Source organism: Erythrolamprus reginae, chromosome 1 (assembly GCF_031021105.1).
Source record: "Erythrolamprus reginae isolate rEryReg1 chromosome 1, rEryReg1.hap1, whole genome shotgun sequence".
Taxonomy (NCBI): domain Eukaryota; kingdom Metazoa; phylum Chordata; class Lepidosauria; order Squamata; family Dipsadidae; genus Erythrolamprus; species Erythrolamprus reginae.
Window position 1 is genome coordinate 320,807,458 of NC_091950.1, and position 26,334 is coordinate 320,833,791.

Below are 26,334 nucleotides of genomic sequence, written 5' to 3' on the forward strand. Positions count from 1 at the left end.
ATCATCTAGAAAGAGGAAACTAAAGAAAAGCACTGGAGAGATAAGGAAGAACAAAAGTTGAGCAGGTGAATTATTTTGCTGAAGTGAAGTTTGGGACTCTCTTTTTTTTAATTTTAAAGTGGAAACAAAAGGACTGAAAGAACAAAGATGAAGCAGCTATTTAGCACTGAAGGCTGTATTGAAAAAACTTTAAAGAAGGCTGTAATTAAAGCCCAATGTCTGAGAACTTTTAAAATTGAGCATTGAATTATCTTGGGTTTAAATATTTGGTCTAACAGAATTGATTTAAATATATATCATCATATTAATTAAAAGAAAAAAGAGACTTGTGGAAACAGTGAGGAGTGCCACCTGCCGGTTGGATGAATTATTACTCTGGAAGATTTTTGTGGATGTTTAAGCAGCTGTTGACCTTGAACTAGGATTTACATTTTATCTGTTGGGACTCTGAACTCTGAATGAACTCCTGCGTATTTGCTGTTTAAAGACTAAATCTTAAATCTCAAAATATATACCTTGTTTAACATTGAAAAAAGAGGATTACATCAGGCTGTGGGATAGATATTTCTTGACAGCTGGATTGTAATACAGATTAGTGAATGGTAATTTTGGTAACCTGGATGCTTCAGAAGATAAGGATCTTTTGGATTTTTAAAGGACTATTTTGGAGACTTACAGAGATGCTTCTTGGAGTATGAAGAAAGAATTGAAAAAATATAGAGAAAACTCTTAAGCATAGCAAATACTTTGTAAATATGATCACAAGGAATAAAAAACACGCTACAAGTCCGTGAGTTCCTGGCCAAACACCAGGTGCCAACGCTGCCCTACCCCGACCCCTATAGTCCTTACATCACCCCAGCAGACTTCTTTTTGTTCCCATCCCTGAAAGGAATCCGTTTTTCATCCATAGAAGAGATCCAATCAGCCGTGATGAAGATCTTGCGAGAGGTCCCCGAAGACGCCTTCCAGGACGGGTACCAGTCATGGCAGAATCGTTGGAAAAAATGTGTAGAGGCCCAAAGACAGTACTTTGAAGAATTTTAAGTGTTTGTGCAAATCTGTTCAATAAAATAATTGCATTACTTTTGTTCGTCTGTAGATTGCTCATTCTTTCTTAGACTAGTGAAGATAGTCAGATGTTCATTTATATTCTAATTAAACCAGCATGGACCCATGTTGCTAGAAATTTTGCAGATGTTCCTGTCTCATCTCAGAGATTAAGGGATATTCCAGTGGAAAAAAGAACTTAATTTTCTTCCTGCAGTTAAGTCAATTCAATTAATCCTTGATTTTCATAACACATTTAGCAGTAAGCAATTAATAAAAGCATAGATAAAGCTGCATGTGATACTTCTGCAAAGTTGTAAATCTCATATTTGTGTCATTGAGAGGAAAGATGGGTGCTAGATATCTCAAGCATAATCAGATGTTTGGGCTACATATAAAATACTGTATAATATAATTAATGTATACAAGTTACATAATCAACAGCCAGGGTGGTGCAGCAGGTGCTGTACTGCAGGCCACTGAAACTGATTGTAGATCTGTAGGTCAGCGGTTCAAATCTCATCACCGGCTCAAGGCTGGCTCAACCTTCCATCCTTCTGAGGTGGGTAAAATGAGGACCTGGATTGTGGGGGCAATAAGCTGGCTCTGTTAAAAAGTGCCATTGCTAACATGTAAGCCGCCCTGAATCTAAGGAGAAGGGCGGCATAAAAATCGAATAAATAAATAAAAATAAATAAATGTTAAACATTTATGATCTGGAGCTGCATGCAATCTGTGGGCAGTGGGCTTGACACACCTACTCTATACAAACTTAATATCTTATCTTCAAGGTACAGTATTTTATGTGTTTTGTCCAAATTTGGTACATTTGTATTTTCATCTATCCTATTCTTACCATACAATCTGTTTGCATTGCTGTTGCCTTTCCATAATTTCTTTCTCCAATAGTAAACTTTCACTCAACATAGCATGCCTATCTAGGGCTCAGAAAGGCAAAGAGTTTTAGTTCTGCCAATAATGTTTCAAGCACATTGTACAGTATTTGGTTGTAATCTTATATTTAAACTTCATGGATAGATGGAAAGATAGGTTTTATAATGCTGTGTTCAATTGTCCTAGTAAGATGCTGATCACTGAACTGGAAACATGAAAATGTGCATCTTCAGAATAAATTTCAGTGTTGATTGGTTGTTAAACAGAATTTGTGCTAAAATACTATCACAGAAATCTCTCTGGAAATCCAAGAGAGAAGAATTTTTAAATATATGTTGACAGCATTTTTGAAACATCTGTCTCTTCAATAAAACAGCTACTATAGTAAATATATGGTAAACTTCTAAAAATTGTTGGTGAGTGCTTACATGGACTATGAAAAGTTGTAGCAGGCTACATTAATAATAGAATTAAAGGCCAAACTAAAAAACCAGACATTATGAGAAAAACATATTACTTTCTACGTAGACTTGCATAACAACACAAACACAAATATATTATTTTTTCTGTCTATGATTTCATAAAGGAAATAAGAATCATGCAAAACGACTGCCAATTGGAATGTAGATTGCTGTTTCTATGGAATAGGAGTGTTTTCTAGAAGTATTTATATAATATTGAAAATTCCTGGAAATAGAATTAATAATGGTAAAATGACAGTCATGTTTTTGGGTTAAAAAGATTACATGCATTAAAATACATGAAAAATTTGCAAGTAGGTCTTTTTGGAACCTGAGGGAATTCCACGCCATAAGCAAATTACCACAAAAATTCTTGATCTGGAATTTATGCATTGCTTACCTAAAGTTCAGTCTGTAATAATAATGTTCACTACTGTGAATGGAAACATAATGGAGACATTTTAATAGAATGTAATGTGATTTCCATAAGATCATTTCAGCAACAAACTATTAGCCAAGAATAGTTGGATCTTCCTACTGCTGTCTACAATGAGAAAAATAAAAACGATGATAAATGGGGTGGGTGGGGGTGTTTAAAAATACCTGCCCTTTAGAAATATCCTCAGTCTTTAATTCCTCTGCCTTATGATGTATAGAAAGTATTATATTGGTGCTCTTTTTTTTTTTGAAAATAAATTTATTAAATATATACAATAAAAACCAAATACAGAAAGACAAAAGAGATATGCATATTGTACATTTTTTACACTCTACTTATGTAGTAATTGGGGATTGTGAAGCGAGGGAAGTAGATATAGAAGGAAGGGGGATAGGGAAAAGAAGGAGGGGAGGATAGAGAGGCGAAAACCAGCGTTAGAGCTGGGTCTTTCATGATTTGCGGCCTGTAGTTTGATCTCGTAGTTGGTGTGTTTTACCCTAAGGCTTTATCGATATGTTTTGAATGTAGTTTTTAGTGCCAATATATATAATTCATTTAGGGGTTTATTTTCTTTGTAAAGTTGGAGTTCGTGTCGATCGATGTTTACAGTTTGTTGTTTCAGTTTGATGTTATGATTTGTGATGTAAATTGCTATTTTTTCAAGTTGTTTTTGTTGGATATTTTTCTTGATGAGTAATTTTTAGATAATTCCTTTTTTTTAACCAGAGGTACCATTTATCCCAAGCTTTGTAGAAATCTGTCTCATCCTTGTCTTGCAGTTCCATTGTTAGTTTGGACATTTCTGCGCATTCCATTATTTTAGTCAAGAGTGATAGAGTAGTTGGGGTTTTTTCTTGCTTCCAAAATTGTGCATATAAAATCCGTGCGGCTGTAATAATATGGATTATAATATATCTGTTTTCTTTACTAAAATTTTGTCTTGTGATTCCTAGTAGAAATAGTTCGGGTTTCGCATGGATAGTCTGAGAAGTAATTTGTTCTAGTATAGTTTTAATTTTTTCCCAATATTTTTGGGTGGTTTCACATGTCCACCAGATGTGGTAATATGTACCTGGTTTTTCTCTGCATTTCCAACATAATGGTGATAGATTTGGATACATTTTTGCAAGTCTAGCAGGTGGCAAGTGCCATCTGTAGAACATTTTATAATGGTTTTCCTTATATGAGGTGCTCTTAAATATTAAATTGGGCCATATTGAAATTGAAAGATTTCAGCTACATTTGGTTATAACATTCATGTAATTATATGTATCTTTACAATATACTGGAAATACTTGCTTTATAAACAGGGGTGGGCAGCAGGCAGGAAGGGGTGGAACGCAGTTCCACTGTCAGAAATGAAGCTGTGTGACCAGCTCCAGCTGACTATCCCCCCTCCCATCCTCTTCCTCCTCTTCGGAAAGCGGCAGGGAGACCAGCACTGGCAGGAGTTGCAGGGGGCCCATTTCCTCCCCCCTCTTTTCTCAACAGCTGATCGGCACCTGTTCGCTTAGCTACGCAGCCTGAGGCAGGGGGCGACCCAGGAAGCAGAGTGGGAAAAGTGAAACAAATTGTCACCCCAGAGAGCAACACTGGTGATGTTGTAAGTCGAGGACTTAACAGTTCACTTGAACGATGGTGATTGTTCAAGCCACTCCTACCTGGTAACATGGACGGCAAGCCACTCCCACCCAGTCACATGACCATCAAGCCACACCCACGAAATAAGCCACACCCACAGTGTGGCAGTAAATTTTTTGGCTGCCCATTACTGTTTATAAATAAATCCTGGCTAAAATGTTTTCTCATATACAGTAATACCTCATCTTACGAACTTAATTGGTGCCGGAAGGTGGTTCGTAAGGCAAAAAGTTCATAAGACGAAACATTGTTTCCCATAGGAAACAATGTAAAAGCGATTAAAGCGTGCAAAGGGGAAAAAATTGCAAAATGGCGCTCTGCTGGGGTTCGGAAATTTTTTGCCTCTTCTTACGAACTTTTTTCAGCTTACGAACCCACCGCAGATTGCAAAATGGCACTCCGCTGGGCGCCGCCGCCCGGCTGTCACCTTTTAAAACAGCCGGGCGCCGCCGCCCAGTCCTTCCTGGAGGCCGAAACATGGCCTTCAGGAAGGACGTCTTCGTGACGTCAAAGCTCCGCCCATGGAATTCCCTATTGGGATTCCCCACTTCCTTTCCAGCCTCCAGATCGGCCGAAAAAGCTGTCGCCGATTGCAAAAACGGCGCTCTGCTGGGCGCTGCCGCCCGGCTGTAACCTTCTGAAATAGCCGGGCGCTTCTTGGCAGCCTCCGGAACCCGAACCCGAACTTCCGGGTTCGGCGTTCAGGAGAATGCCGAGAAGCCCCCTGGCTGTTTCAGAAGGTGATAGCTGGGCGGCGGTGCTTCTCAGCGGCCTCCCGAACCCGAAAAGTTCAGGTTCCGGTTCGGGAGAACGCCGAGAAGCCCCCCGGCTGTTTTAAAAGGTGACAGCCGGGCGGCGGCGCCCAGCGGAGCACCATTTTGCGATCTGCGGTGGGTTTGCAAGCTGGAAAAAGTTCGTAAGAAGAGGCAAAAAATTTCCAAACCCCGGGTTCATATCTCGAGATGTTCGTATCACAAGGGGTTCGTATCACGAGGTACCACTGTATTTTATAGCTGACCTTAGGACAGGAATTTGTTCTAGGAAGGAGAGTGTGATGGGATGGGAATCTTTACTATAACCTCTGGTTACATTTACAAAAACAGGCCTACCAGACTCGCCAGAAATTGGGAAACAGACCGCTTCGGGCCTCCAGAGGGCCTCTGGGGGAGAGGCAAAGCTGTTTTCACCCTCCCCAGACATTGAATTATGAGTGTGAGCCAGGACCGGGTTCCTCTTACCTACCTACCAGTGCGCTGTGCACATAACATGATGATTCACATTTACGCTCGCTTGCGCGGGCACATCCCCTCACACAATTTTACTTCCGCGCATGCACAGGAAGCAAAAAAGCACCAAAATCTCACGAGAGGATGTGTGTGATTTTAGCAATTTGTTGCTTCCACACATGTGCAGGAAACAAAATTAAGCCAAAAAGAGATGGTGCTGCACAATGGACCAGTGAAGGCAGCACTGGAGCCATCACATGCAAATTGTACAATCCACGAGGCCCTACCGGAACGAATCTCCAGGGCACACCCGTAGAAACCCACCACTGGTACGGGCACTGATGCATGCACGACAGCACACGCATATACGCTTTTGGCACCCAAGGGAAAAAAAGTTTGTCATTACTTTCATATGTCAAACATCCAGGGGATTGGGCCTGACTTTATGACATTTTTTGTATCAATCATGATCAGTATATTTCCATGTTGGTGGTTTGCTAAGCCATTTACCATAAAATGGTAAAAAAAAAGCATTGTAAATTGTGTCATATAACTATAGAACATTGCAAAAGGCCATAAAGGTGAGCCAGTTGCCAAACAGCCAAAATGCAGATGTGTGTGTGTACATGCACCCGCCAGAACTCTGGAAATGGGTTGTAACTACTGTACTTTGAATTCTCAGTAATTTTTCCTCTTTCCTTAATACAGTGTTTCTCAATCTAGCAACTTTCAACTCCCAGAATTCCCCAGCTGGCATGCTCAGCTGGGAAATTGAAGTCCACATAGCTTAAACTTAAACATAGCCGCTCCGAGTCTCCGGAGAGGGGCGGCATACAAATCTAATTAATAATAATAATAATAATAATAATAATAATAATAATAATAATAATAATAAACAACTTAAACTTAAACTGGGTGTTGAAGTCCACATATCTTAAACACTGCTCTAACGTGAAGGAATTTTTAAAATTCAATTATTTTTCCTGGTTGTAGAATGGAATTGTGGTTGTTTACAAGTCTTTATGCTAAAAACAGCAGGTTTTCACTCTGCCAATCTAGTATCAACATTGAAATACTGCTGTTGGCTTCATTGCAGTCTCCAGTGGACTCTTACCCTTTCACAAGACACCCACACAATCTGGCATGATGCGCTGCCATTGGCAGACCCTCTTCCAACAGGATCCGCGGAGGAATTGTCCTGGCTGAAGAAGTCTGGCTTCAGTTGAATTGAGTTGCATCACATCTGCTTAGCATATGGTTCTGTTTAATTATTTTCTTGCATTCATAACCAACAATTAAATACTCCTAAAACTTAGAAATTGAAATTTGAAGAAGTAACTTAATGTCTTAATTTGTATCTTGATGCAAGGATAGCCTGCCTGATCTTGATTTCATTGTTTCAAGTGTAAGCTTATAAATCTCCCATAGGAATTGGAATTTTCATGCAACGAAACAATTCTGTCTACGGCCGGAGCTTCCCCTCTGACCTTTGGCCTTTATGGTTACACATGGGATGATTTTTTTAGGACGTAGGATGCTAGAAAAGCTTCCAGTTATCCAGTCAACTAATATTTTGGGAGAGGATGAGGATTGTGTAGTAGATGAATCAGTCAAACAGGTCATAGTTGTCCAAAAGGTGCTTTTTCGAGAGGCAATTGGACTGAAGAAGCTTCTTGGATGAGAAGCAAAATATCTTCAAAGAAAATCAAGGAAGTCCAGTTACCTCTTGAAAAAGCACCTTTAGGATGATTGTGTAGCTAACACCTTGGATCCTATGGCTGGGGTCAGGAGAGTTTATGTATTTGTTGGAAGGAAATTCACTCAGCCAGGAAAATCATGATGACAGTGTGTAAAAGGAAATGTGTTGGGACTTGGGAGAGTGGACCATTCTTAGGTAATGCAGTTCCAATGTCTTGTTCTGGTGTCATGATCCAGCTCCTGGTACTTGCTCCCAATGCCTGGTCATTGGGCTTAGGAGGTCCAGCTGCTACTCAATAGCACATCTATCTCTAATGAGGCTTTCCTTATCTAATGATTGAGTGTGGAACATCAGTTGGAGGTTGCATCTACTGTACCAATCTCTGCTATGCAGCAGCCTCTCTTATTGTGCTGTTCAATGCTATAGTTGGGTTAATGGTGGAAGTCCCCCTGGTTTAGAGTGTTGACGGACTTTAGTCTGCCTTTCTTAAGCACAGAGTCATAGGCAGCTCAAGAGTTCATGGCCATTATTACAGGAATAACCTGACCCAACGTATTAAAGGATCAACTCACAGTGGGAATTGCTCATTGCATCTGTTTTTGTGGACTCTGGACTTAAGAGGATATTACCACAAGTCTTTTATCATGGACACTCTATGTTATTTATGATTACTCCCTGCTGCAGGGTGAAAGAGCCTGCTTGTTCAATCTTCCTCTGGTGCCTGATGGATCCAGTTGGATTTTAGATCCAGACTTGTGATTGTTTCTGAGATTCTGTTCTATGGAATGAGAGGTGGCCTTGGATTGGCTCACACATGTGTAACATACTTTGCATATGGATTCTGATGGGCCTTCTGATTTATAGAGGATCTCTGGAGGATAAAATGACAGAGGAGATACTAGAAGAAGATAAAGATTAAATCTGAGCCATAGATAAAAGCTTTATTTAAGGCCTACCTTGTGGCAGTAGAAGCAGTGAAGCATGGTCATTTATCTGTTCTTAATTTGAGTGACTCCTAGTGACTCTTTTTAGGGTGATCTAGTTCCTCCTAGGTAAGAAGGAGCAAGGAAATACTTGTGGGGTTGCTATGAGGATTATTGAGACTCTGGACCATTTGTACTTTGTTCATAGTAAATATTTTGTCACTAGAATGGTTTTAGCATAAACTTGCTGAGTGCTGACATTTAGAACTATGCTTTTTCAGCAACTGCAGTGCAAATGTGTCACTTCTTCAAGTCGTTTGTGAAGTAAATTGGCATGCAGACATTGACAACGTTGAGGGAGCTAGCTGCTGTGAAGGCAGCAGTGTCTTTCTTGGGGCAGAAGGAATTATGACTGCAATAGTACTCTGTCCCTGCTTCCAATCTCCTTGTATTCAAAATCTAAACAGCCATCTTAGAAAAGAAATCTATATAAGTTTTGAGAAATATGTGCAAATATAACACAAATGCTGAGACCCAAAAAGTTCAGAATCTTCTAAATGCTTGATAATGTTCATTTCAGCGTCATGAAGATGGGATCAACTTTTATTCACTTATTTATTTTTGGTGTATAAAATGAAATGCACATTTATGCACATTTTTTGAACTGTCTTTTTTTTTGAAAGTGCATATAGTATATTAAGCCCTTTTCAAACTGTTGTTATGTCTTTCCAGGTTTTTGCAGCTGCTTTGTAACTGGTTCTGCGTTCTTACTAGTGAAACGAAGTGGTTGAGGATACACACATGTGAAACATCTGGGGAAACCAGGGGAAAATTTGCACTTGTTTTAGTAATCTGAAGAGAGGAGCTTTATATGCGCTGAGTCTTGTGCATTGCAAAGCATCTCTTTCAAAAATCTTGCAGAATCCTGTAATTTGCCCTTTGGCGTAAATAACTGAAATAATCAGCTCATTAAACTGATAGGCAGCTCATTCTCATTATTTGGGCTTATTTCTTGATTTTGGTTTAAAGGAAAATTATTACTGCTGTAGCCGACATTGCTTGCTACTAGTTGTCTCAGTCACTAATACCTTATTCATTTTATTCTATAGATTTAAAGCTTGAGAGATAAAATTGGTGCTTGAGAATAGCATCTAAGTTACGGTAATAAATGAAAAATTTCCCCCCTTCCCTTCACATACTTTTAAGATAACAACTTGCCAGCTTTCATACATGTTTTAATATCATTTTAATTGACATTTTTAACAAGATAAAAACTAATGCAAACTAATATAAAGAAAAAAACAAAAATAAATTAAATAGCAAAAAGTGCAGAAATTGAAGAAAAATAGATGAAAGAAATAAAAAAGAGGCTTCCTCAATATTTTTCACTGCAGTTATAAATATATATACAGGCTTATTGTCTCTTTTTTTAAAGTTTCAACATATTACTTTTCCTTCTATAGTCTATCCTGCCTAATCATCAAAATCCCATTCTTTTTAAAATTTTTATATAGAAAGTCCATAAGAGGTTTCAAGTTGCCAATAAATGTAGATATCTTTTCTCTAATCGAAAACTGTCTCTAATCTAGTCATAGAAACATAGAAACATAGAAGTCTGACGGCAGAAAAAGACCTCATGGTCCATCTAGTCTGCCCTTATACTATTTTCTGTATTTTATCTTAGGATGGATATATGTTTATCCCAGGCATGTTTAAATTCAGTTACTGTGGATTTATCTACCACGTCTGCTGGAAGTTTGTTCCAAGGATCTACTACTCTTTCAGTAAAATAATATTTTCTCATGTTGCTTTTGATCTTTCCCCCAACTAACTTCAGATTGTGTCCCCTTGTTCTTGTGTTCACTTTCCTATTAAAAACACTTCCCTCCTGAACCTTATTTAACCCTTTAATATATTTAAATGTTTCGATCATGTCCCCCCTTTTCCTTCTGTCCTCCAGACTATACAGATTGAGTTCATTAAGTCTTTCCTGATACGTTTTATGCTTAAGACCTTCCACCATTCTTGTAGCCCGTCTTTGGACCCGTTCAATTTTGTCAATATCTTTTTGTAGGTGAGGTCTCCAGAACTGAACACAGTATTCCAAATGGGGTCTCACCAGTGCTCTATAAAGCGGGATCACAATCTCCCTCTTCCTGCTTGTTATACCTCTAGCTATGCAGCCAAGCATCCTACTTGCTTTCCCTACCGCCTGACTGCACTGCTCACCCATTTTGAGACTGTCAGAAATCACTACCCCTAAATCCTTTTCTTCTGAAGTATTTGCTAACACAGAACTGCCAATACAATACTCAGATTGAGGATTCCTTTTCCCCAAGTGCATTATTTTACATTTGGAAACATTAAACTGCAGTTTCCATTGCTTTGACCATTTATCTAGTAAAGCTAAATCATTTACCATATTACAGACGCCTCCAGGAATATCAACCCTATTGCACACTTTAGAGTCATCGGCAAATAGGCAAACCTTCCCTACCAAACCTTCCCCTATGTCACTCACAAACATATTAAAAAGAATAGGACCCAGAACAGACCCTTGTGGCACACCGCTTGTAACCTGACCCTGCTCAGAATACTCGCCGTTAACAATAACTCTCTGAGTTTATCTAGCAGCTTCACCAACCATCCCTTCAATATAGGTAATGTTGAATCTTTCCATCTCTGGGCATATAGTAATCTTGCTTTAATATTTGCTTTACTTGTTCCTTTCATCCATGTAATGAACCAGAAAGTTTATAGCTTTCCTTCACAAAAGTGAACAGAACCTGAAGGCTATTAGATTTTGGTTGAGTTTCCAACTTTTATTTGTTTTTGGTTTTTTGAGAAAAAACAACAACAAAATTTAGTTACATGATGATGAAACAAAATGATGAAAACAGGAATAATGTTAAATACATATTTTTCTCAGATAATGAGAGATTTATTATTATTATTATTATTATTATTATTATTATTATTATTATTATTTATTGGATTTGTATACCGCCCCTCTCCGCAGACTCAGGGCGGCTAACAACAGAGGTAAAACAGCATGTACAATCCAATTAATAAAAACAACTAAAAAATCCTTATTATTAAAAAAAAAAAATTAGCTTTATTTATTTATTTATTTACTTACTTACTTACTTACTGACTGACTGACTGACTGACTGACTGACTTACTTACTTACTTACTTACTTACATACTTACTTACTTATTGGATTTGTATGCCGCCCCTCTCCGTAGACTCAGGGCGGCTAACAACAGTAATAAAAACAGCATATAACAATCCAATATTAAAACAGTTAAAAACCCTTATTATAAAACCAAACATACATACAGACATACCATGCATAAAATTGTAAAGGCCTAGGGGGAAAGGGTATCTCAGTTCCCCCATGCCTGGCGGCAGAGGTGGGTTTTAAGAAGCTTAGAAGTTTGTTGTTAAGTTGCTTAAAGAGAAATATGCCACAAGTTGTTTTTAAATCTATGGATTTGGATCTATAGATAAGGTAGTTATTGCAATCTGTGCATCTCAAAGCCACAATAAAATACTATCTCAAAAACATAACTCTGAACTACACTATTATAAAAAGTTTAAATGTTTGGTATTACTCCACATTATCCTTAGCGTGCTTTAAAATGCTCTAGAATATAAAATTGCTGGTGACAAAAGAGAAAGACACAATGGGTGACTTAGTCCTAGGATATTCTTATACAGTATTTTTCTCAAAATATTTTCCAATTCAGAATGTTAATGTGGCTGCATACTAAATAAAAATTATTTAAGGGGGAAATATATATACTGTATATATTCGCACTGAGATTTGCACTGCCCCCTCCCCTCACCTTCCGCAAGAATTTGAAGACACATCTATGCGGCCAGGCTTGGGGCCATTAGAATAGAATAGAATAGAATTCTTTATTGGCCAAGTGTGTTTGGACACACAAGGAATTTGTCTTGGTGCATATGCTCTCAGTGTACATAAAAGAAAATATAGATTTGTCAAGAATCATGAGGTACAACACTTAATGATTGTCACAGGGGTCAAATAAGCAATGAAGAAACAATCAATATTAATAAAAATCTTAGGATACAAGCAACAGGTTACAGTCATACAGTCCGAAGTGGGAGGAAATGGGTGATAGCAATGATGAGAAAAAAACTATTAGAAATAGAAGTGCAGACTTAGTAAAAAGTCTGACAGTGTTGAGGGAATTGTTTGTTTAGTAGAGTGATGGCGTTCGGGGGAAAACTGTCCTTGTGTCTAGTTGTCTTGATGTGTAGTGCTCTGTAGCGACGTTTTGAAGGTAGGAGTTGAAGCAGTTTATGTCCAGGATGCAAGGGGTCAGTAAATATTTTCATCGCCCTTTTTTTGACTCATGCAGATTGGCAGCAATTGTTTTTTCTGCAGTTCTGACTCTAGCCCCTTGGCCGAAGAATGCAATGTATGTTTGTTGTTTGAATGGGAATGATTGATTTTTAAGTAACTGGGGTTTTTAGATTAGCTAGTTTAAATTAATTGGATTTAGGATATTTGTATTGTTTTCTTTTATATGTTGTAAACCGCCCTGAGTCCTTGGAGAGGGGTGGTATATAAACCCAATAAATAAATGTTAGTTTGTAAAAATAGTCAATATCCTATTTGACATAATGGACCAATACTGTATTCTAATGCGTCTTATATTGGCATATATAGTGCTGGTGTGGTATAGTGCTTAAGGTGTTGGACTGGTGAGATCCATGTTCAAATGCTCTCTTGGCTGTGGAAACTCATCAGGTAGAGGCAGTTCATTGACTCTTAGCCCATTCTACCTTACAGGGTTCTTTGTATAAAGTTAAAATAAAGGGAGGTGCAGTGTATTTTGCCTTGTGCTCCTGGGGTAAGAACAATGTAAGCCTGACATTGATAATAAATATTTTTAACCTGAGCTGCTCACCAATAACAATAGGGGGGGTGTTTTTCTATCTTTCTTTTTTAAATTTTTTAATGCACAATACAGAACTGAAATCAAAAACAGATACGAACACATTTGAAGAAAGAAAAAAAAGAAAAGCAAATATAAAAAGTGAAAAGCAAAAAGAAATTTAGAATACCAAAAGTAAAATCAAGTAACAATAGGAGAAATATTTTGCTCTCTCCTTCTTTCCTTATTATATTTTGTAAATTTACAATATAATATTTAACTTGTGGATCGCCATATATATTTTTCATGCTTTCCTAAATTAACTATATTCCTTAAAAACAAACAGAAAAATGTTAATATCTCTTTCCATTTTAAAGTTATAATATAAAAACGTATCATAAAAACTTCGAAGGTATAGGTGGTGTTTTTCTTTTGCTATTATGATTTGTGCATAAGGGCTGTTATGATCTTGTCTTTTTAAAATTTATCCTGGCAATCTAACACAAAATTCTATTTCCCCAAATCTTAAAAGAATCTCCTCACATTTTTACAATAGTGTTACAACATTGCAGGTTGTAAGGTTACAACTTAACAACCACAGCTGCAGCCAGAATTTCAATTGTTAAGCAAGGTAGTTAATCAAATAAAATTAAGCCTGGTTTTATTTGCCATGGTTGTTAAAAGCATAATTGCAATTATTAAGGGAATTCCATGGTTTTTAAGTGAATCTTGACTTCTCTCATTGTCTTTATGTGAGAGACACCAGCTGGGAAGGTGGATTCCATGACCGTAGCATACTGCAACTACTGTAAATGCAGGCCAGTGGCCAAGCAACCAAATTTTGATCATGTGACTTTGGAATGCTGCCATCATATGCCTTGCCAGGTGCAGGCTGAACGTCCTTGACTCCCAGTGAAAATAATGCTGTTATGGCTATCTGTCTCTTCCCACTCCAAGCAACCCCCCCCCCACCAGCTTCTCACAGCAGGCTGTTGCACTAAATGTGGCAGCCCTGAAGATCCAAAGAGAAAGATGAACTCCAGGGCTGCAGTTATAAATGTATTTTTAATACATTTTTGATTGTCATATGAACAATATAATCATTAAATGTTCACACAACACATAACAGTGTGCTCAGTGTTCTAAGTGCCCACCACCAAACAACATTCATACCCCTCCCACCAAAATGGAGGCATAATTTCTATATACCATTTTAATTTCTATATACCATTTTAATTTCTATGTAACACTTTAATTTCTATATACCATTTTAACTCAAGAGCAATATATCTATTTACATATTATTTATTTATTCATTCATTCGTTCATTCATTCAATTTTTATGCTGCCCTTCTCCTTAGTTTCAGGGTGGCTTACAACATGCTAGCAATAGCACTTTTTAACAGAGCCAGCATATTGCCTTCACATTCCAGGTCCTCATTTTACACACCTCGGAAGGATGGAAGGCTGAGTCAACTTTGAGCCGGTGATGAGATTTGAACCGCTGACCTACAGATATACAGTCAGCTTCAGTGGCCTGCAGTACAGCACTCTAGCTGCTGCGCCACCCCGGCTCTAATAATTTATTCTTTATACCTTGGTCTCAAATTCTGCTAACCACATATCTTCTTACCTTGTCACATCATCCCATCAGTTCCCACAGATTAGTTTCATTGGCCGAATTCATCCTCTTATCCATAATCTCAAACTGAATATGATCCACCATGTACCGATACCAAAATTGTATTGTCCATTTTGTTGCATCCTTCCAGCCTGGGACTATTACCGCCTGAGCACTTTCTGTCGCTGCTTCTTTTATTTCTCTAAATTCTCTAATCTCATTCCTTTTGACTAATGCCACCATATATTTAATATCCTATTAGTGTCCTCTTGCACTTCTTTCCAAAATTTATGCACTACCAGGCATTCCCAAAGCATATGCATAAACACTCCCTTATCTTGACATCCATGCCAACGAGTATTCTTAACCTTCTGCTGCAAGTATGTAAGATGAGCATATGTGTGATACCATTTATGCAGTATTTTCCTTCTCATTTCCCGGCTGCAGTTATAAATGTGAAGACTAGTCATAAGTAACTTTTTTCAGGGCTGTTGTAAGTACAAATGGTCTCTAAATGAATGTTGTAAGTCAAGGATAGCCTGTAAAAGAGAGTGGAAGGAAAGGGAGTTAGATTAGAAAACCTACAAGGTCCCTTCCAACTCTGTTATTCTGGACTAATTCAGATTAATTGCAATTGACAAACATTTCTGGATTAAAATTTAATGTCACAGAAGAATTTCATATTTTAAAAATTGTTGATTGTCAGTTAGAGAACATAGCAATATTATTGTTATACCAAATTAATTGTTATGGCTTCATTCTAGTAGTAGTTTAGTTCAGGGGTAGGCAAAGTTGGCTCTTCTGTGACATGTGGACTTCAACTCCCGGAATTCCTGAGCTAGCATGATTGGCTCAGGGATTCTGGGAGTTGAAGTCCACAAGTCATAGAAGAGCCAGCTTTGTCTACCCTTGGTTTAGTTTATCTAGGACAAATTGTCTTCCATTTTAAACATTTCTATTCTATCATTTTCCATAGAGGGGTTACATTCAAGAATGTAACAATAATTCTTAACATTTTTAATGCCAATGGTTTTTGATACTTGCTACACAAGGTTCCCCTTTCCCCAGTGTAACATATTTGAAAAAGGAAGATAAAAGGGAAGTAGCAAAGTGTCAAAGAATAATGAGGAAAGTTTTCTCAAAGTTGAAACTTTATTCCTCTGATAATAGATGAAAGAGATGAATTAGGTGGTTTGGAGAGCATTGGATCCTTACATCTTTTGTATGAATTCAGGTTACTTTAACCTTTTTACAATTTGGATGGCTTGCCCATTTTGTAAATATACCTTTTTTCCTGCATGAATGGAAGAGATTTAAAAATTACTGCTTAAAGGATTTTTAAAGTAATGTGGCATGGGATTTTTTTTCACCAAGTAATACGGGGAAAAGCTCTTATACAGTATTTGCAAATATATAGGTATATGTATTGCCACTCTGCAGTGAGATTATTATATGCTCAAAAGTGGAAAACTCTACCCACAATGGAATAATACCAAGTGAAGATGATGGAACTTAGAGATATCCAAACTGCCTTCCTTGATTAAAGAAAAGACAACATACATGTGTATTTCTGACTCAGAAACCCTTTTAGACCTTTCTACATGAATAGAAATAATGATCTTATGCTTTATGTTTTTGATGTTTAGCAAAAAAAAATAGTTAACCGAAAAGACAGCAATTTTGGTAACCTTGCAGTAAAAGCTAATTTTGTAATTGTACCTAATACTTGCTACAAAGAAAATCTTCTATCAGTTGACATCTTTATCAACTTTATTAGTAATTATTTATGAAGAAAATGGGATTATTTAATACATGGTTGCAATATTATTAAAAAATCTTATATTTTTGAGAATATGTGTTATTTTTTGTTACCAAACAATGTTTATCAGGGTTCTCCGAGTCTGCGGAGAGGGGCGGCATAGAAATCTAATAAATAATAATAATAATAATAATAATAATTATTATTATTATTATTATTATTATTATTATTATTATTATTATTTCAAATAACCTAAATTTGTTTTCTGGCAAAATGAATTTTGATCCAGTTTGAGTCGATTTGCATGTATAGAAACCATTAAATATTTTATATAAAAATATATATACTATATAACTATATAAATTTATATAAAATCTGTATCAAAAACAGATTTGGTGAGATGGACTGAAGCTGTAGAAAAATCATAAAATTTCATCATAAAATATTTTAAGTTTGAAACTGAGATTAAAAAGAAGAAAAAACTGCTAGCTAAGAAAAGCCTGTTGGCAGATTTGTCATCTGACTGACAAAACAATAAAATGTCATTTTCCCATCAGCAGTCAAGGAATTCTTTTGAAATAAGGTTTCTGGAAACAGTCAAAACAAAAATACATTGCTGTAAATGCAATATAATGATACTCTTTTAATTCTTTAACCAAAAAGAAATAAATACCCTGTGAAATACCATGCTTTAAGTGCACATTTATATTACCATTAGCCTAAGGCTATTTCTGATCTTTCCAGTTTTCAGAACCATATAATGGAACATTAGAATATACAGTATTTCAAATTCATTGATTTAATAATATTCCAGACATTACCATAGAAGAATTTTCACTTCTCTATCTCATTTTTGGAATATATCTCAAAATTTATTCAGCGTTCAGTGCACTCCTGAATATTCATACCTGAAAACAGTGCGCCAAAATGCTTTATATTATTGTTAAAGGAGAATATTTCTAGCTCATGGGTTGAATTGAGGGTTCCTTGGGACTCTCTGAGCTTGGTTGTTTTTAGGCAGATGTTTTGTTATATATGCAATGTATACACACAAACACACACATATATACATATATAATTTTATACATACACACACACACACACCTTAGAACAAGGACAGAAACACCAGGCTGAAGATGATGAGTGGGACCTCGTCAGAGTTTTTAAAATGCCGTGGGAGACAAACATCTTTATAAAGCATTACTCAGTCTGCTCATTGCCCGCGTCACGGGGCCACACCCTTCCCTCCCCCCTGCGGTAAGCCTAATTGTGGGCTTAATCCTGCTGGCTGAAGGGAGATCTACCACTTCAAAAACCAAATTAATAAAATGGTGGATAAACTTAAGAGACAAGGCAAATTGGATGAGGAAGCGTTAAGAAGGATCCGTCCGAAAGACTCAGCCATGGCACGATTCTATGGCTTACCCAAAATTCATAAGGCGGAGGTACCCTTACGCCCCATTGTCTCTCTCCGTGGCACCCCTACATTTGGTTTGGCCAAATGGCTATACGGCCAACTACAATATCTGGTTGAAGAGACCACCACCACCGTACGTTCAGCTACAGACTTTTTAGAACGGCTTAAAGGGGTGGTAGTGGAGCAAGATGAGGTAATGATATCATTCGACGTTATTTCACTATTTACATCTATCCCCCAGGATCTAGCAATTCAAACCATTAACAATTTGTTGGCAACAACTGAACCAAGACACTGTAAGGCCCCCAGCACGGATGACCTCATCCAACTATTGAAATTCTGCCTAAAAACATACTTCACATTCAACGGCCAGATATACGAACAAGTAAAGGGCACGCCGATGGGATCCCCAATTTCGGGCGTGATTGCAGAAGCAGTTCTCCAGCAATTGGAAAGAGAAGCCATGGAAATATACAAACCTAAGTTCTGGGCACGCTATGTCGATGACACGTTTACCATCATCAAGCAACGGGATAAAATCAAGTTCATGGGAATTCTTAATTCCATATATCCGGATATTCAGTTTACGGCGGAGGAGGAGGCCAATGGCAAACTGGCCTTTCTAGATGTACAGATCAACCGGAACCCGGATGGAAGCATCGACACGGAGGTGTACCGCAAGACCACCAGCACGGACCGCATGTTACACAACGAAAGCAACCACCCCAACGCACATAAAGTCAGCTGCATACGGACATTATTCAACAGGATAAATACCCATTGTACTACACGGGCAGCCAAACAAAAAGAACGAGCGTATCTTTACCAAACTTGTATACGTCATGGTTACTCGAGGGATTTTATCCAACGGTGCGTTACACCTAGACTCCGGCAGCCTACTGAAAGCACAAACGAAACATCAGCGTGGAGGGTACTCCCGTACATACAAGGGGTATCCGAAACAGCTGCACGCATACTGGCACCCCACGGGGTCAAAGTAGCGCATAGGCCTGATCAAACTTTGAGAAAATCAGTAATGCGCCCGAAGGAAACCCTAGTGAAGGAGGAGTCTTCCTCGGTAATTTACCGTATAAACTGCAGTAATTGTACACACCACTATGTGGGTGAAACAGCTAAAAGGTTGAGAACTCGTGTACACGAACACAAATTAACGGTCCGGCGTCAGGAACAGCGCTCCCAGATTTGGATACACATGGAGGAGCAAGGCCATGGCTTTGATTTCCAGGGAACTGAGATTCTGGCACGGGATGAAACCAAGGGAGGTCGCCTCCTAAAAGAAGCCTGGTTCTCGAATGAAAACTCTTTAAATAGACACATCGATATGCCATCGGCATACCAGGCTTTAAGGCACCAACAACGACTTAAAGGAGATGGGTCATTAAGATTGGACACAGCCCCCAGCAGAATTCCCCAGGCCAGACATAGAAACCAGCCGAATGAGGGTGGGATAACCCCCCACAAGAAACAAGGGAACATACTGGAGCAATACGGAGGTAGAGGTGGAGGGGCACAATCTAAGTCTAACATAGAGGACAAGGGGGGATTAGAACAGTGTAGACCTAGGACGAGGACATGGGTAAAAAAATTGCAAGAGCAGACATGTACCACTATAGAAAGTAACAACGACAATGGGGGGAAGAAAGGAATACCAAACACCTCCGAAGCATTGCCTCACAACTCCACCCCCTCCCTTGGGGAGGGAAAAAGGCAACAGACACGAGTAAAAGCGGTAGATCTCCCTACAGCCAGCAGGATTAAGCCTCACAATCCCACCCCCTCCCTTGGGGAGGGAAAAAGGCAACAAACACGAGCAAAAGTGGTAAATCTCCCTTCAGCCAGCAGGATTAAGCCCACAATTAGGCTTACCGCAGGGGGGAGGGAAGGGTGTGGCCCCGTGACGCGGGCAATGAGCAGACTGAGTAATGCTTTATAAAGATGTTTGTCTCCCACGGCATTTTAAAAACTCTGACGAAGTTAGCAGCACGCTAACGAAAGCTAAGTGGTTTTATTAAAGTCTCTATGTTCCGGTGATCGAGATGGCTGCTGCCTCATCATTCACGTATGTACCTGGAACTCGCATTGCTTTTAGTTTATACGTATGCAGTATTACTTTGGATTACTGTATTCAAACCACTTACTTTAAAGTTTCTTTTGTTTTTTTCATTTTGTTCTCTTTTCCCCCTTCCTTTTAGGATATTAATGTATGTATTCTTGAGAATTATCCTGAATGTTCCAATCCCAGGTTATTTTATATTATTCCATATTTCTGTGGACAGCATCCAAAATGCAGGTAATTTACGAACTTACCTATTCTTCTAGCTTTGTCTTGTAGTCTTTCTTATTGTTCAGGGAATCTACAATGAGTTAGATTTAAAAGATTCAGCACCAAAATTCCAACCAAAATCATGTAACCTGAAAGACACTGAATTTCTGGTTGTCACCTGAATATATACAGTACAGTACAAGTAGAATGTTTACAGTACAGTACAAGTAGTCCTAGATCCATGATAGTGAACCCATGGCACGTGTACCATCAAGCCATATCAATGAGCATGCAAGCTCACGCCTGATTTTCAGGCCTTCTGGGTCCAGTGGGAGTTGGAAAACAGGTTGTTTCCAGCCTCCAGAGTGGGTGGGGAAGGCCCGTTTTTGCTCTACTGAAGCTCCAGAGCCTTTCTAGGAGCCTGGGGAGGGCAAAAACATCCCCCTCTGGAAGGTCTCCCCTGGAGGCCAAAAATGGTCCACTTCCCAACTTGAAATAGGCCATTTCTGGCCTCCAGAGGAGGGAAGGCCGTTTTTGCCCACCTCAGGCTCCTAGAAAGGCTCTGAAGCCTGGGGAGAGCGAAAATTGTGCATGCCATTGCATGCTGGGAGAGAGGGGAGTCGCATGCACATGTGCGGGGGTGCATGTAATTATGGGTATTGGTGCACATAAGCATGACCCCCTTGCACTCTCTCCTTTTGACAAAAAACAAAAAAGGTTCGCCATCACTGTCCTACACTTACAGCCACTATCAAGCCCAAAACTTCTATTGCTAAGTGAAATATTTGTTAGGTGAGTTTGCCCCATTTTACGACCTTTCTTGCAACAGTTAAATGAGTCACTGTAATTGTTAAATTAATGACATTGTTGTTAAATGACTCTGGCTTCCCCATTGACTTTGCTTGTCAAAGGGTCACAAAAGGGGATAACTTGACCCCAGGACACTACAACCATCATAAATATGAATCAGTGGCCAAGTGACTAAATTCTGAACACGTGACCATGGGAGTGTTGCAATGGTCATAAATGTGAAAACTGGTCATACTCACTTTTTTCAGTGCAATTGTATCCTTGAACGGTCACTAAACAAACTGTTGTGAATCGAGGACTACCTATGCTGTATTTTTTTTTAGAAAAAGCATAAATAATCTATAAATAAGTCTGACTTCTTTCCTTACTGAAAAGCCTCTTAAGATTGACTGTCTTCATCGCAGCCTGTTCTTAGATGAAACAAAATATCAGAGAAGTCATTACTTATTTTACTTAGCAAAATAGCTGAATTGGCTTTGTTACTTTGAATGACTTAATGTAGTGATGTTATACTGGCCTTGTAGGTACTGTCCTCCAATATACAGTAGAGAATAATTGTCCAATAATCAAGCTAAACTGTAATACAAATCTTTTGGAATACATATGTTATGGAAAATTGCCTATAGTGTAAATCAAAATCTTAATTACAGGGTACTTTAAAATATTCTAAATTCAACTCTTAAGCCTTTATAGTTACAATTAAAAACTTTGTTTCATATGTGGTGATTTATTTCCTAACAGGTTGTGTTGAGTTCAGTGTGAAGACTATTGTTAGCCTTTTTTTTTTTAGGGAACCTGGTGAATGGGCCCTCGAAAGAGCAAAAATGAATGTGAATGAAAATTTCCTCCTTGTCGGCATTCTGGAAGAATTAGAGGATGTGCTGCTTTTATTAGAAAGATTTTTACCTCATTATTTCAAGGATGTACTCAGCATCTACAAAAACCCAGGTAAGTCTCTTGATAGTACATCACTAATTGTTTTTATGTCTCAGAACAAAAGTTGCTGTTCTATTTGATCTCTCTATTTAATTTTTCATTTAATTTAGGAAATTTAGACCAGTCATTTTATAAAAGGTATACAATTATTGTTATCATATTGTATTTATTTATGGGATTGTTGCCCCCTGCGAGTTAGATTTGCTATTCTAGTTAGATTTCGTAAAACATTATTTGTTAGGTTTTCTTTTTCCCAGGAGTTCAAGACAATGTAGGTTTTCTCTAATCTTCCCCACATCTATAACTCTCAGTTTGAGCTGAGCGATAGTGAGTGCCTAAGGATACTCAGTGAGTTTCCATAACTAACAACAGACATGAATCTGACGCTCCTTTGTTCTAAATCTAAAGAAACAGCAGTCATCAACTGGTTGTCTGTGGACCACTTGTGGTCCATGATAAAATTTTGGTGGTCCGTAGAAAAATAATTTGCATTTTTATATTGCACTAGATCAGGGATCTTCAAACTATAGCCTAGTAATGGTGAACCTATGGCACGGGTGCCCCAGGTGGCACGCGGAGCCATATCTGCTGGCACGCGAGCCACTGCCCTATCTCAGCTCCAATGTGCATGTGTGTGCTGGCCAGCTGATTTTTTGGTTCGCACAGAAGCTCCGGGAGGGCGTTTTTGGCTTCCAGAGAGCCTCTGTGGGGATGGGAGAGGGTGTTTTTACTCTCCCCTGGCTCCAGGGAAGCCTTTGGAGCCTGGGGAGGGCAAAACACGAGCCTACTGGGGCCACCAGAAGTTGGGAAACAGGTCGTTTCCAGCCTCCAGAGGGACTCCAGGAGATGGGTGAAGCTTCTTTTTGCTCTCTCCAGGCATTGAATTGTGGGTGTGGGCACTCGTGCATGTGTGATAACATGCGCACATGTTCTTTTGGCACCTGAGGAAAAAAAGGTTCGCCATCACTGTTATAGCCCCTGGAACTTATACGTGAAATAAACATTTGTATTTCTCATAGTGGCTACTTAGCTCCAACAACTGTCTCCTGTTGGGGCCCTAAGGAACCCAGGCAGGCAGGCAAGGAGTGGCTGGGAGGGAATGAGCAAGTAGAGATTGGTGAGGTGCCCCTCGATGTGAGTGACATTGAGTTGGCCACACCCACCCAGCTGGTCATTAGACAGACCATATTAGTGGTCCACGGGATTTAAAATTATGAATTTAGTGATCCCTGAAGTTCTGAAAGGTTGATGACTCCTGTAAAAAAATCCTTTAACTAGTATACTTTTTTGGCACTCTGATATTCTTAATAGACTACAGTGGGACATCAACAACTTAGTCTCTTGTTTTTGTCCAAATAACTTTGAGATTGACTAATAGAATAAGGATGTGGCCGAAGTCGTGGTCATTTGTAAAATGTGTGTTCTTTTGGTTGTTAGTCATTCAAACTGTTATTATAAGAAAAATGGGTACAGAAAAAGGAACATAGGTAAGCTCCAGATTAATATCCAGCACAAGGGTCAGTGCTGACTTTGTACCATCTAACATTCTTCTATTGCTGAAAGCAGACTAAATATATGTGTTCTGAGACGCCCGAGTCCTTGGAGAGGGGCGGCATAGAAATCAAATCAAACAAATACATTAATAGTTATAGTTATAGTTTATTAGATTTGTATGCCATCCTTCTCTGAAGACTCGGGGCGGCTCACAGCATAACAGTAATACAATACATTACAAATCTAATAATAAAAAATTAAATTCATTTAAGAAGGCATTAATAACATAATAAAACCCCTAACTATGCACTCATACACATTCGACCTAATCTATCATACAGTAAGGCCAAAAACATAATAAAAAAGGGGAAAAGATGGTAATTATCCCCACGCCTGGCGACAAAAGTGGGTCTTCAGCATTTTACGGAAGGCGAGGAGGGTGGGGGCTATTCGAATCTCTGGAGGGAATTGATTCCAGAGGGCCGGGGCCGCCACAGAGAAGGCTCTTCCCCTGGGTCCCGCCAGCCGGCATTATTTGGTCGATGGGACCCGGAGAAGGCCAACTCTGTGGGACCTAATCGGCCGCTGGGATTTGTGCGGCAGGAGGCGGTCTCGGAGATATTCTGGTCCGGTGCCATGTAGGGATTTATAGGTTTAATTAATTAATTTTACCACCACCAAAATGTGGTAGATTGGGATGAGGAAATTATGGTGACTACCTAACACCCTCCAAGGAATTTCCATGGCTGAAAATAAATTCGGACTTTTCCTAAATCGGTTATTTTACTACAATGCCAGTCTGACTTTCTATATTCTAGTGCCGTGATGGCGAACCTATGGCACGTGGAGCCATACCTGAGAGCACATGAGGCATTGTCTTAAATCTCTGCTCCAGCATGCATGCATGCATTAGCCAGCTGAATTTGGGGCTTCCAAAGGGTTGGGCGGAGGTCATTTTTGCCCTCCCCAGGCTTCAGTGAGGCCTGCATGCATGCGCAGGGAGGAGTGGTATATATGTGTGTGATTGTGTGCCTGTGCGTGGGGGTGAGGGCATTGCAATATGGGTATGGGCATCTAAGCAGAAAAGATTCACCATCACTGTTGAAGTAGACCCAGAGACAGGGTTTTGAGCAATCGGTACTTTTATTCAGCTCAGAGAACAAGTGACAGCTCAGCAAGGTAAAGTGACAATTCAGCGAGTACCGACTGGCTCTGCCGGGAGAAACCGCTTCTTTTATACTTTTGCGGTTCCCGCCAAAGCTAGAGCCGGCCGCGTCTGAGCCAATCAGGAGCGACTTCCTGCTTGGGCTCAGACAGCGCTGGAAAAGAGGAACAAACTATTTACAGCGTTACAAGGTAGCCATTCCAGGATACAACACCCCTCCCCTCATAGTTGGACTCATCCATCAAGAAAGCCATGTGACGAAGTCGTCCAATCGGTGAGGCCTCCGAGGCTCTCGCGCTGACCTGCGCAGTCCAATTTCTCCTTCGCCACTGACTGTGGAGGATGGCTCGCCGCTGCTCTCCCGGTGCGGCGGACTTGGCCTGGCGGGCCCAACGAAGGCTTCGGAGGACGAGGATGGCTCGGCGTCGCTGGATGGTTCCCCCTGGCCCGATAAGTCTCTTTGCGTGTTTATTAGTTCGGGCAATGTACTAAAGTCTGTTGAGGGGGGAGAGTCCAAGTCGGCGGTTTGTTGCAATTGATTTTCAGTTCGTTTCCGAATGTGGTCTATGTGTCGTTTCCACAAACGACCATCCTCCAGTTTAACAACATAAGTCTTGGGTGCGTTTTGCTTAACAATAATTCCCTTCATCCAGTTTACATTTCCATCAAAACATTTTACATATACATTTTGCCCCAAATACATTTCTCTTTCTGGTTTCATACACATTTGGTTATTATTAACACAGAACCTTGGATTTAACCTGTCTAATGGTGACCTCAACTTTCTTCCCATCAATAACTCTGCAGGGCTTACATGTGTGTGCGAGTTAGGGGTAATGTGCTGGGTTAATAAGAATTGGTCCAAGTTCTGTTGCACATCCCCAGGGCCTGACCTGTGCAATGCCTCCTTTGCCACCCTTACGTAACGTTCTGCCAACCCGTTAGCCCAGGGCGAGTAAGGCGAGATGAGGGCATGCCTGACCCCTAGGCCATCTAGGAATAATTCGAATTGCCTGGCCGTTAGCTGTGGCCCATTGTCAGACACTAAGAGATCAGGGCAACCATGGGAAGCAAACAGTCTGCTCAATACCTTGATAGTGGCACTTGTGGTTATGTTGTTCATTGCTATTATTTCCAACCATTTGGAGAAGGCATCAACCACTATTAGAAAGTACTGAGACCCCACTGGGCCAGCAAAATCAATGTGGATCCTAGACCAAGGACCAGCAGGCTGTTCCCACTCAGCCGGAGTTGTTTTGGGGGGACTGGGCCTTGACTCTTGGCATGGGTCACACTTTGAAACCCAACTTTCAATATCAGCATCTAGCCCTGGCCACCATAAATGCCCCCTTGCTAGGCTCTTCATCCTGACAATCCCAGGATGGCCCACGTGTAACATTCTGAGTACCTTTTCCCTTAGGCGTTTGGGGATGATCACTCTATCCCCCCACAGCAAACAACCTTTTACATATGATAATTCAAGCCTTTTGTTTTTAAAATCACACAATTCAGGTTTAACAATATCATTTTGCCATCCCTTTAGAACACAGTTCACCACTTGTTTAAGGATTTGGTCTTGCTGCGTGTGTGCAGCTACCTCTTTTGC

At 39.5% G+C, this 26,334-nt stretch overlaps 1 protein-coding gene across 1 annotated transcript in view; it reads left to right on the forward strand.

Moving 5' to 3' along the window:
• Positions 1–26,334, forward strand: part of UST (uronyl 2-sulfotransferase) — a 156,129-nt gene that overhangs the window by 98,730 nt on the left and 31,065 nt on the right. Inside the window, exons 6-7 of the mRNA XM_070733691.1 lie at positions 20,253–20,350; positions 21,924–22,081. Of these exons, the coding sequence (XP_070589792.1) occupies positions 20,253–20,350; positions 21,924–22,081 (256 nt within the window). The remainder of the gene's footprint in view (positions 1–20,252; positions 20,351–21,923; positions 22,082–26,334) is intronic.